We start from the raw sequence: 11,528 nt of genomic DNA, 5'->3' as shown, positions 1-11,528 counted from the left end.
CTCAGTGGTCTAAAGCACCTACTTAGAACAAGCTTAGCAAAGCACAGGGACCGCAGTTCAATCCCCTAGCACCACATGCCAGCCAGCCCTGCCCCCTAGTGGGCTGAGCTGCCCCCCACACACACAAATAAATAAATAAATTTAAAAAAAAAAAAAAAAGGCAGCTAAAGATAAAAGAGTACAGAGCTAGGTGCCAGGGGCAGCCACTTACCATCCTTTGCATAGGCCACGCAATACACTGTGTCTTTGTGTCCCTTGAGGGGCTGAAGCAAGGTGCCATCAGAGGTGTCATAAACCTACAAAAAGAAACAACAGCACATATCATCTCCATCCTGTTACACACAATCCCTTGATTATGGTGACTTCTGTTTTTCTGACAAAACATTTGCCACAATGCTAAATCTGCATCAGATAAAAACTACGCTGCAAAACCAGAAAGACTAGGGCTGGTAACCAAGACATAGAGGCCCTGATCCTGTGCCATGTGACCAGGAACACCCCACCAACCCTTGAGAAGAAAGGCCTGCTTGCTCACTCACTCCATGGATAAATGCCCAGTCATGGCAGGCTGCCCTAAATAAAATCAGCACATACAAAGAGATGGTGGCAGCTGTGGCACACACCTATAATACAGCTACTCAACAGGCTGAGGCTTGGAGGATCCCAAGCTCAAGGCCAGCCTGGGCAATTTAAGGAAAACCTATCTCAAAAATCTTTATAAGGGCTAGGGGTGTCTGCAGTTCAGTGGGAAAGCACTTGCCTAGTGTGCTGGGCGTCTCAATCCTCAGCAGCACACATAAAACAGTCAGTTTATCACACAACATTAGCGTTGTGCCCTAGCATCAACATCACAGAGATAGTTCAGATTTGCTATTAAGGGTTAAAAGTCTTAGTCCTGAACTGTGGGCTTACAAGTAGTAGGAAGTGTTATAAACTCAGTTGCAAAGTGGATTTTGGGTATTTCATAGCTGTGCAACATGCTTAAACCACACCATCTGAGACATCCGGGCAAAAGTCTCTGCTGCCGTCAGAATCTAGCAGATGATGACCTGTGGAGGATAGCTGGGGTCCAGGCCATTCCCCTGGAGGGAAAAATCTGCACAACGGTTTAACTGCAATGCAAAGACCATGCAGTGTTCCCACCCCCAGAACAACGTCAGGCAGTAGGCCTTTCTGGACACAACAGGGAACAGGAAAGGGACAGGGTGGAGAAGGATTGATCCTGGAGGTTTTTAGGTCAAACAGAACGAGTTCTCTGGAGATCACTTCTGCACACTGGGACAGGTTCAGAGGGAGCTTGTAGCCTTTGAAAATATGAAAAATAGGCCAGCATCCATATGGGATTGCTTAGGTGGGCCAGGGCTGAAAGGCTATGGAAGGGCCGCAGGGCTTCTCTAGGACGGGTGCCTTCAGTCCTGTTGCTTTTGCTTTTTAGGAGGACAAAATACAAATTGACACCCGCCCAGCTTCAAAGACATTTTGATTAATCGTCTTCAACTCTTTCACGGGTGTGGGCAAAGCAGAAAGGAAAGATGAATGACTCCAAAGAAGGCATTGTTTACAAGTTCCCAGATGCCAGACAGTTTACTTACCTGTTTTAAATAGCCTATTTCCTTTCCTATTAAAAAGTAATGACTGGTTTTTCCGCCCTTGCCTTTTTTATCTCAAAAAAAAGGGTCAAATTTCAGAGTACTTACAGGAGGGAGGAGGAAAAAAAAAAGCACTTAAAAAGGAAACCCAGACAAAATCCTACCAGTAATCTGTTTCCTGCAGCCAGAATCAGTTGAGTTCCATCGGGCTTAAATGCGAGGTCATAGATACTATACAGGAGACAAGACAAAAAGACAATTAGGAGCCGACATGATGAGGTCTGCTAATGGCCAGGAAAGCAAACTGTATTTCCATTCGGAAATGTATGTGCACTGGGTGGAGAACTGCACTGGGTGGCAGATTCCATTCGCCCACCACACCCGGCAGCCCACTCCATCAGGACCCATGTGGCGCTTGGCTCTGTCCTGGTTTCCTCCTGTCCAGGAGCCAGGAACCCAAAGTAGTTCAAGGGTCAACAGTTGAGGGAACTAACTTTTCCAGGAGCCCTGTGAAGATGGGATGCCCTGAGAGGAACTGGACAGGCTAAGCACATCCACAGGTACTGCCAGCCACCTTCCTATGCCAGGCACCAATAGATGTTGGATGGGCAGGGAAGGTGTGACCTGCTCACTTTCCCCAGACACAATCCTGTATCTAAGGCACATGCTTGTTTGTGTCTCTGGGTTTGAAATGTACTTTATACCTGATGGCAGGTCAGTTCAGCATTATTCACTTTTATACTGAAGTGCACGATAGCAGTGTTTTATAATCAAGGGCATCTTAGCCCAGGGGAAATAGAAATACTGTGAGAATACTACAGGAGCTGCCCTAAAATGTGCACTGTATTACTGAGTTCAAGGGAGGATATTCAGAAGTGGGGACAGCATGAGAAACAGCCTCTTGAAACAGACATTGTGTAAGCAAGGTGGCCTCATAACAGCAGGACACAGGGCAGGCTCAGCTTTTCAGGCAAGGAAAATAGAACACGTAGAGAGGGAACACAGGGACACCAAGGAACACAGAGAATCCCTGTGATTGACACACCAGGCAGAGGGGGAGATCAGCTAGAAAAGCAGACCTCAGCCACCTCGCAAAGAAGCCTGGCTGCCAGACACAGAGTGTCACTGTCAGGTGAACAGGAAGATCTATTAATACAGTGGTGTGGTCCAGACAGCCTGTGATATGCTTAGTGTGGGATAAACAGCCTGGCGCTTGTCAGCACCTAAACGTCCCCGCACGCTGACAGTCCTCAGAGCCCACCTAGCAGATGGCCGCAAGGAATTCTTGGCACACAGCAGTGTCTCATCCTCACAGTGACTCCACAAGACTCCAGCTCCCTCTGAGTTCAGAGTGGCAGCTCTGTCTGCATCCACACATCCAACGAACCATGAGCTGGACACAGCCGGGGGAACCTATGCCTGTAGGGAACGTGCTCACACTCCATTCCTGTCCCTGTTCCCTAGACAAACCAGGGTGACAACTGTTCACTCAGCACTGACAGTGTGTTGGGCAGGAGGAGTCATCCCACGATGGTTAAAAGTGCAACAGAGGCTCCATGCAAGCACTGTGCTGTGGTGTGTAAGGGACTGGGCATCTGGGCACTGGCATCAGTATAAGTCCTGGAATAAACCCTCGGGATACGGGGAAGACCGAGGTACTCAGTTGCTTTGTTTTTGCTATTGTTTTGCAATACTGGGGACTGCACCCAGGGCCTTCACACTGAGCTAGCCCCTGTGCCCTTTGTATTTTTTATTTTTTGATAGGGTCTTGCTAAGGTGCTGAATTGCCCAGGCTGGCCATCTTCCTGCCTCAGCCTCCCAGTGTGCTGGGATTACAGGCATGCATCCCCAAGCCCAGCTTGTACTTTGTTTTATAGGGAAGGAACCACAGGACAGAGAGATCAAGTACCTTAGCCCAGGTCACACAGCCAGCAAGCAAAACAGCAAGGGCTAATTTCAGCTTGGTCTGCCACAACACTGATAGGGTCTAGCTCTAGTATGCATTGCTGATTATAATGGTCATCTAATATGGCTGAAGCCTGTAAAACAACAGCTCATCTTCCCAGAGACCACCTCCCCCTTCTTCCACTCAGCCCAGGGTACAATTTCCTGTTACCTTTCCTGCCAACTCAAGGAAGGCCCCAGTCAGCTCCTCAGGTGTATCTAAACATCCCCCCAAACCCCACCCCTGGCAACAGGCCATAAAAGCCTCAGCCTCCCTTTGTTCTATTCCAGAGAATTCCTCATCTTCCCAAGATTTTCTCCATGTCTTCAAAGATAATAAAGCCCTGTTCCCTTTTTCCTTCTGTTTCTCTGCTATGAGGCCATTGAAAACCTATCAAACACCACACTGCCTGCTATGTCCTGAGTTACAGTATCTGTTACATTTGATGCTCAGTGACAACAGTGGCTGGCATTTACTGAGCATACTCACTACTGCGTACAGATTACATACCTTGCTGTTTAATTCTCTTAACCTCACAACAGCCCTACACCCACCTTGTAGATGAAAACCCAAGGCACTGAAAAGTTAAACAGGAAGGAGGGAGATGGCTCAGTGGAATAAGTGCTTCCTTGGCAAGCACAAGGGCCTGAGTTCAATCCCTGGTTCCACAAAAAAAAAAAAAAAAAAAAAAGAAGAAGAAGAAGAAGAAGAAGAAGAAAAAAAAAAAAAAAAAAAAAAAGAAGAAGAAGAAGAAGAAGAAAAGAAGAGTTAAACAACTTGCCAGAACACAAGATGGAGATGGGGCCAGGACTGAAACCCAGGCAGCCAGGCTCTAAAGCCCTCATAATAACTGCATACTTTGTTACCCTCCCTGGTGCACAGTTGGTATACTACATGGGCAGCAAAGTACTAGCAACGCCTTTCACATCTTAACAAAAGCACGGAGGAAAAGTGTTACCACCAACTGAAGACATGACTTGAAAATTTTATTACTCAAGAACTTTTTAAAATGTAAAGTTGTAGGGCCAGCCAAATAGCTCAGGGGATTAAAGTGCCTGCAAGCAGGCACTGGGGCCGGGGACTCCATCTCTAGGTCTGCCCTGCTGGCCCCACCCCGAGACAGCAATTGAGACTGGGCATGGTGGCTGGTGGCATGCGCCTGTAATCCCAGCTCTTGCGAGGCTGTAAACAGGTGGATCACTAGGAGTCCGATCTAGTAGTGAGACTCTGAACATCCTGTAGACCCCTCCCTAAAAAAAAAAAAAAAAAATTACATTTGGGCCAGGGAGATGGCTCAGTAGAATAGGCACTTCCCTGGCAAGCACAGGGTCCCGAATTCAATCCCCAGTACCGCAAAAAAAAAAAAAAGTTGTAATTATACAAAGTATAACTATATATTTATGAGGTGAATGTGATATTTTGATGGATTTTTTTTTTTTTTTTGCAGTACCAGGGATTGAACTTAGGACCTTGCGCTTGTCAGGCAAGCACTTGTTCCACTGAGCTATCTCCCTGACCCTTTTTTCATTTTTTAATTTTAGGGAAGAGTCTACAGGTTGTTCAAGGTCTCACTACTAGATCGGACTCATAGTGATCTGCCTGTTTACAGCCTGCCAAGAGCTGGGATTACAGACATGTGCTACCACACCCAGTCTCAATTGCCATCTCAGCGCACCCTAGGGGCGGGGCTGGCTCAGCAGGCCCTGGGACTGAACCCCAGCCCCTGCTTGCAGGCACTTTAATCCACTGAGCTATTTGGCAGGCAATATTTTGATCTATGTGTACTTTATAGAAATCAAATAAATATTGTCTCAAGTTTATTTTTTGAGACAGGATCTCACTATGTAGCCCAAGATGGCTTTGAACTTGTGGTGATCTTCCTACATCAGCCTTCTGAGTCCTGGAATCACAGGTATGCACTACCATGGAAGGCAGCAACTTAGCTTTTGTAGTGAGAATGTTTACAACCTTTCAGCACTTCTGAAATATGTAATACATTAACTGTGGTGGCCATGCATGCAACAGGCCCCTGAAACTTGCTCCTCTAGCATCACCAAAACAGAGTGCCCTTTCCCATCCCTGTCCCTCCACCCAGGTCTCTGGTGCCACCTTTCTGCCCTGAATCCCTGCACATGACTCTTGGAGCCCACCAGAGTGAGACTGCATAGCACAGGCTCCATGGCTGCAGCAGCCTCCCTGAACACAGACTCAGCGAAGACTCCAATTAGGAGTTGTTGGAGGGCTGGGGAGATGGCTTAGTAGAATAAGCACTTGCCTGGCAAGTGCAAGGACCTGAGTTCAATCCCCAGCTCCGCAAAAAAAAAAAAAAAAAAAAAAAAAGAGTTGCTGGAAAGCAAGTTGCATGACCCCGCAAGACCTCTGAGACCTCCTGCTAGAGTAGACAGGCAGGTGGCACATACCTATCTTTACAGATAAGGAAACTGAGAGGCCAGGACCTGGTAGTGCATAGGTGCAATCCCAGCACTGGGGAGACTGAGGCAGGAGGCTCACTGCAAGTTTGAGGCCATTTGAACTACATGCTACACACATGCTATTACTACACCCTGACTCAGAAAACATCAAAAACAGGCCAGGAGGGCCAGGATAGCTTAGCAGACTAAGCTCCTGCTTTGGCAAGTGCAGGGACCAGAGTTCAATTCCCAGTCCTGCATGCTGTGCCAGCCCCAAGTTTGGGGGTAGTGGCACACACCTGTAATCCTAGCATTGGGGAGGCTGAAAACAGGAGGATTACTATAAGTCTGACCTGCATAGTGAGACCCTGTAACAAATACATTTAAAAAATGAAAAAAAAAAAAAAACCAAAAAACCAACCAGGCCATGGAAATAGCTCAGTGGCATAAGCACCTGCCTGGCAAGCACAAGGTCCTGAAGTTCAATCCCCAATACCAGAGAAAGAGAGAGAGAGAGAGACAGAGACAGAGACAGAGACAGAAAGATAAGGAGATTAGGGTAAAGAGGGCTAAAAGGAAGACGACAGTCACATGCTCCACAGCAGGGCATCCTGCTGCCCTGCTTCCATGCTGCCTTCTTCGCCACCCTCAGGTGGTAATGACCAAGACCAATGCTTCCTTTCTCTGGGTCTGCAGGAAATGTATCCTTGCACTCTTTTAGAATATTTTGTTGAGTTTACACACCTATAATATTCAAATAAGGGAACTCAACAAAAAAAGGGTATACAGATGAATGTCCATTTTGTATCTGTGTATTCAAAGTGGTTAGGATAGATATACAGTTACATTCTCTTAATGAATAGAGGGATTTGTTCTAATGGTGTTTATAAATAGGATATCATGTCCGCATCTTGTACAGCAATTAACCACTAGGAAGAATGTATGCAATGTGTTAATTATTGAAACTGTCCTACCAATTTGACTTTTTTCTACCAATTTGATTTGAAACTGTCTTATTGCTATTTGTTTCTCAATAAAATTATGAAAAAAAATTTTTTTAAAAAAAGGAAATGTATCCTTACTAGTTTATACTGTGAGGAACAGCAGGGTGACACAGTGATAGGCAGAGGGGACCAAGGCCTAGGAGAGGACCCCTTACCCACAGAGCATGAGTGACACACACATACACACATAGTTTGCAGTGTCCCTGGCCTGCAGTGCAGCCTCAGGGCTGGGTGTCCACTCCTCACAGCCACAGTCTTGGCGTGCAGAGAGTACGTGGTTTCTTGTCTGCCTGAACACATCTGAGCTCATCAGCAGGATCCCTGTGTGGCCTCTTCTCCTGAAGTCACCTGGATAGGTAACCAGATTATTTCTATGTCTCACTGGGGTGAAGCCTGACTATACTCCGCCTGGGAGAATTTCTTAAGGTTTGCCTTCTCAAAATACAACACAGGGGGCCTGGGAGATGGCTCAGTAGAATAAGTGCTTCCCTGGCAAGCACAAGGGCTCAATCACCAGTTCCGCAAAAAAAAAAAAAAAAAAAAAAAAAATTGCAACACGCATGTCTGGTTTGCCCCAAGCAAAACTCTCACTGTTCTCTGAATCTGCCTGATCTTATCACTTGCAGTTACACAGTCTCTCTGTCCCCAGCCCTGTCCTCCCTGATGATGCATATCTGCAGTTCCAGGGCAGCAACCACGCTTCCCATGGCACATCTTGGGTGCCAGAGCAGGGCAGAGATCCAGAAACACAAGGGACACAACTGTAAATTACAGAGATTGTATCTTGAAGCCCTCAGGCTTTATCACATCCTCAGATCACAGAAACCCAGAACTGAAAAGAACTTTGTCACGTAGTCTCATGCCCCCTTCTGGGCAAGAACGCCCTCCAGCCGGTCACGGAGGCAGGCAGTCTGCTCTCTCTTCCCATCCCCTCTTATGGAAAACACTGTCAAGGGGGCCCGTCATCAGAGTCCAGCGCAGAGACAGCATCATTCATACTCCTGCCCCATAAACTGAAGGCCTGGGTGCCTCTCCGCAAGAGCTCCACAAGGTCTGCCCTGCCTGTCCATCTGCTTTATACTCTTCTTTTAGTGGAAGAGGCGCTGGGGATGGAACTCAGGGCCTCACACATGCTAGACCAGTGCTCTGCCATCAAACACATCCCCAGCCACTGCTTTGTAATGTTCTTTTATTTGGAGAGGGGGCAGGTACTGAATTCAAAGTCTGAGCTGTTCCCTCAGCCACCCGCCTGCCTGCCTTTCTTTCTTTTCTTTTTCCTTTCTTTTTTTTTTCTCTTTCTGTATTTAGGACAGGGTCTATAGGGTCTACAGGATCTCACTACGTAGATTGGACTCATAGTTGAGCCTCCTGTTTTCAGCCTCCCAAGGGCTGAGATTACAGGCGCGCACCACTATTTCCAGTCTCAATCGCCTTCTCAGTGCGCCCTGCGGGCAGGACCGGCACAGCACGCCAGGGATTGAACGAACTATCTTTCTTTCTTTCTTTCTTTCTTTCTTTCTTTCTTTCTTTCTTTCCCTGAGACAGGGTCTCACTAAGTCACTAAATTGCCTAGGCTGGGCTCAAACTTGTGATCCAACTGCCTCAATCCCCTAGAGTGCTGGGATATGTCATCTAACTCATTACCTTAAGAAAGTTGCTTCACTTCATTAAATCTAAAGTTTTTCATTTGTAAGTGGGCTAACAACTCCAACTTTAAGCATTGTTGTGCTAAGTAAACAAGTTAAGTGCATGTAAATGAATCTGGTCAATCTGTGCTCGGTAGACACAAGCTGTGTGCAGGAAGGAGTTATAGCAGATGGATGGGTGCTGGACACTAGCCCTAGGCAGCAACAAATACGGAGCAGGACACTGAGGGCAGAACATCAGGACTCAGAAAAGAGTGGAGAGTGTTAGGGAGGAAGGAAAATGGAGTCTCTGGCTAGACTCCAAAGCATAAATTGAAACATTAACAAGCATGGAGGGGAGAGGGTCAGGCGAACTACCTAGCAGGATGTGCAATGTGACTCGAGGGTAACCGGGAGTCCCTGAGGGTTTGTGAGAAGTAGAGTAATAGGATCTCAGCAGCAGGTCCTAGAAAGAGAGTTCTGCTGCCTTGTGACATCAGCCTAGAAGCCAAAGCACAGAACAGAAGTCAGGGATTGGGTCAGTGGTGATGTCTGGGATTTTTGAGCTTATTATGTTTTATGGTTTTTAAAAACCGTTGTTTCATCCTGGATCCTCAGCAGGCCTATCTAGCAGTCATGGGACTGCCAATCTATGGAATCTCCCACCTTCTATTGCACCTGACATTCATTCATTCCTCGCGAATGCATCGCACACCAAACAGTAACAACTACTCACTTGACAAAGCTCTGGAAGCATTTGGAAATGAATTAAGACACGGCCACTGCTTTTAAAAGGTTTACAGATTTCTGGGATAAACACATTAAAAATTAACTTTTACACTCGACAGACTCTAAGTACCACAGAAAAGGAGTGAACAAAATTCTGTGCCAGGGGTTGAAAACAAATCAAATCAGGCTGCATTTGGCCAGCAAATGTTTTGTTTGGCCCACATGGTGTTTTACTTTATTGCTTCCAATTGGGTGCTAATATTTAAAAATTAGGACATTTCACATTAAAAACCCAGATTCCTAGCTTCTGGTAGAATCAAGAAGATCCCCACACACAAGGCCAAATTCCTGCTCAGTGGGGCCTGGCAAGAGAGAGCAGCAGCTGCCCTTCAGGCAGGGCAGGAGCACTTCCATTAGTGGAGCTCTGTCTCTGCCACTCCTACTGCTCTCTGAAGCCACTTCACCAGCTTGTGCTCTGGGCAGGGCTGGGATGGGGTAAAAGGCAAAAGAGCTTCCACTAAAAAGAACTGCTCAGTCTCCACTGGCAGAGAAGGGGGCTGGGAGGTGGCTAAGGCCCTGGGGCTAGCACTGAAAATAAGTTTTTTAATTTAAAATGAGAAACGTAGGGACTGCAAGATAGCTTAGAAGACTAAGCACCTGCTTCGGCGAGCACAGAGACTGGAGTTCAATCCGCAGCACCACTTGCTGCACTGGCCCTGCCCCCAGGCTCACTGAGCTGACCATCTAGACGCCGTATGGTGGCACATGCCTGTAATCCCAGCGCTAGGGAGGCTGAAAACAGGAGGATCACTGAAGTCTGAGCTGTGTAGTGAGACCCTGTACCAAATACATTTTTTTAAAAAGTCAGTAGAAATTAAAGACACACTTGTAAGGCTAACATTTCAAGTAGGGCACAGAAGAATATTCCTGGAGAAAAAAGAATTTCTTGTGGAAGTAAATTCCCTACCAAAAGAACCAAAAGTCTTGGCACTGAGCTACCACTCAGTCCTTTTTTTATTTTTGAGAGTCTCCCTGACCTGCCCCGCTTCTACAGCAGTTTGTCACCTGTGTGACATGGGGAGACGGGAAGATTTAAAATAGTGATGGCACTGGCTTTTTTTTTTTTTTTTTTTTTTGTGGAACTGGGGATTGAAATCAGGCCCTTGCACTTGCCAGGGAAGTGCTTATTCTACTGAGCCATCTCCCTGGCCCCAAAAGTTCAGAAGAGTTTTTTTTTTTTTTTGAAGGTTCAGGATGCCTTCAGGACATTTCTAATTTGGCTTGAGGATCTGGAAATTGAACCACAGCAACCTGAGCCTGAATGCTCTGTTTAAACAGTCACTTAAACAACTGAGCTAATGGGTAGGCCCCCCAGCACTGGCTCTTGAATGAGGAAGACTTCAGCCTGAAAGCTGGCTTCATCACTCACTGTGTGACCTTGACACACTATGCACCCCTCTGTGCCTCAGCTCCCTCTTCTGTAAAATAGAGGTAACTGCAGCACCTGCCTTAAAAAGCTGCTGGGAGAGACAGCGACTAGTGTATGGAGTTCCTAGCCAGGGCTGGGCACACAGCACTAGCTACTCCCTGAGCAGAGCACAAGGGCCAGCAACTACGTCCAGATGGAGCCTCAAAAGGTACTCAGGGTCTCAATGTGAGATCAGGGAAGAAGACAAGCTTTGCACAAAGCATCAGAAAAGACAACAGGAATGGCAAATATTCTGCCCTGTGGCCAAAGCAAAATTCACAATGAAGTTGGAAAGATCACCTAGGCAGGCATACATGACAATCCAGTAAGTCAGCAGTTCCCTGAATGCAGTGCTACACGACAGACTTGGGTGATAAAAATGGACCAGGACGTTAAACTACAATGAATCATAAGGTGAGAAAGTCGTTTTCTTTCAATTCTTTACAAAACTTTTTAATTAGTAGAAAATCTTGGCTTGATGTCTACCTTAAGCATCTCTCTGTCCATCTTTGGGAATCTCTGGCTTGGGAGATGTAAAGACTTCCTAGCAACAGTATCTAGCTATCAACTTAGTGCGAACCTTTTCTTTTTCCTTGTTTGAAGTTTTTGGAGTTACCATACACTTAAAGTAATTGATATTGTTATTTTACATTTGGAACTGTTACGCTGCTGTGCAAAATATGAAATCATATTTATTCAAACGAAAATAAGGCAACAAAGGGAACGCCGAATAAACAATAGTATGGGTAACACATGG

At 46.3% G+C, this 11,528-nt stretch overlaps 1 protein-coding gene across 5 annotated transcripts in view; it reads right to left on the bottom strand.

The window, feature by feature from the left end:
- Ift122 (intraflagellar transport 122) overlaps positions 1 to 11,528 on the bottom strand; it is a 63,555-nt gene that overhangs the window by 51,578 nt on the left and 449 nt on the right. For all 5 annotated transcript variants that reach the window (XM_023705919.1, XM_012512572.2, XM_023705920.1 and 2 more), the window contains exons 2-3: positions 1,754 to 1,820; positions 212 to 296 (exon numbers count right to left, since the gene is read on the bottom strand). In XM_023705919.1, the coding sequence (XP_023561687.1) occupies positions 212 to 296; positions 1,754 to 1,820 (152 nt within the window). The remainder of the gene's footprint in view (positions 1 to 211; positions 297 to 1,753; positions 1,821 to 11,528) is intronic.

The sequence above is a fragment of the Octodon degus genome, unplaced genomic scaffold (genome assembly GCF_000260255.1).
Source record: "Octodon degus isolate 3935 unplaced genomic scaffold, OctDeg1.0 scaffold00233, whole genome shotgun sequence".
Classification (NCBI taxonomy): Eukaryota; Metazoa; Chordata; class Mammalia; order Rodentia; family Octodontidae; genus Octodon; species Octodon degus.
Note: the sequence above shows the minus strand (reverse complement) of the source record. Positions and strands in the feature narration are given on the sequence as shown.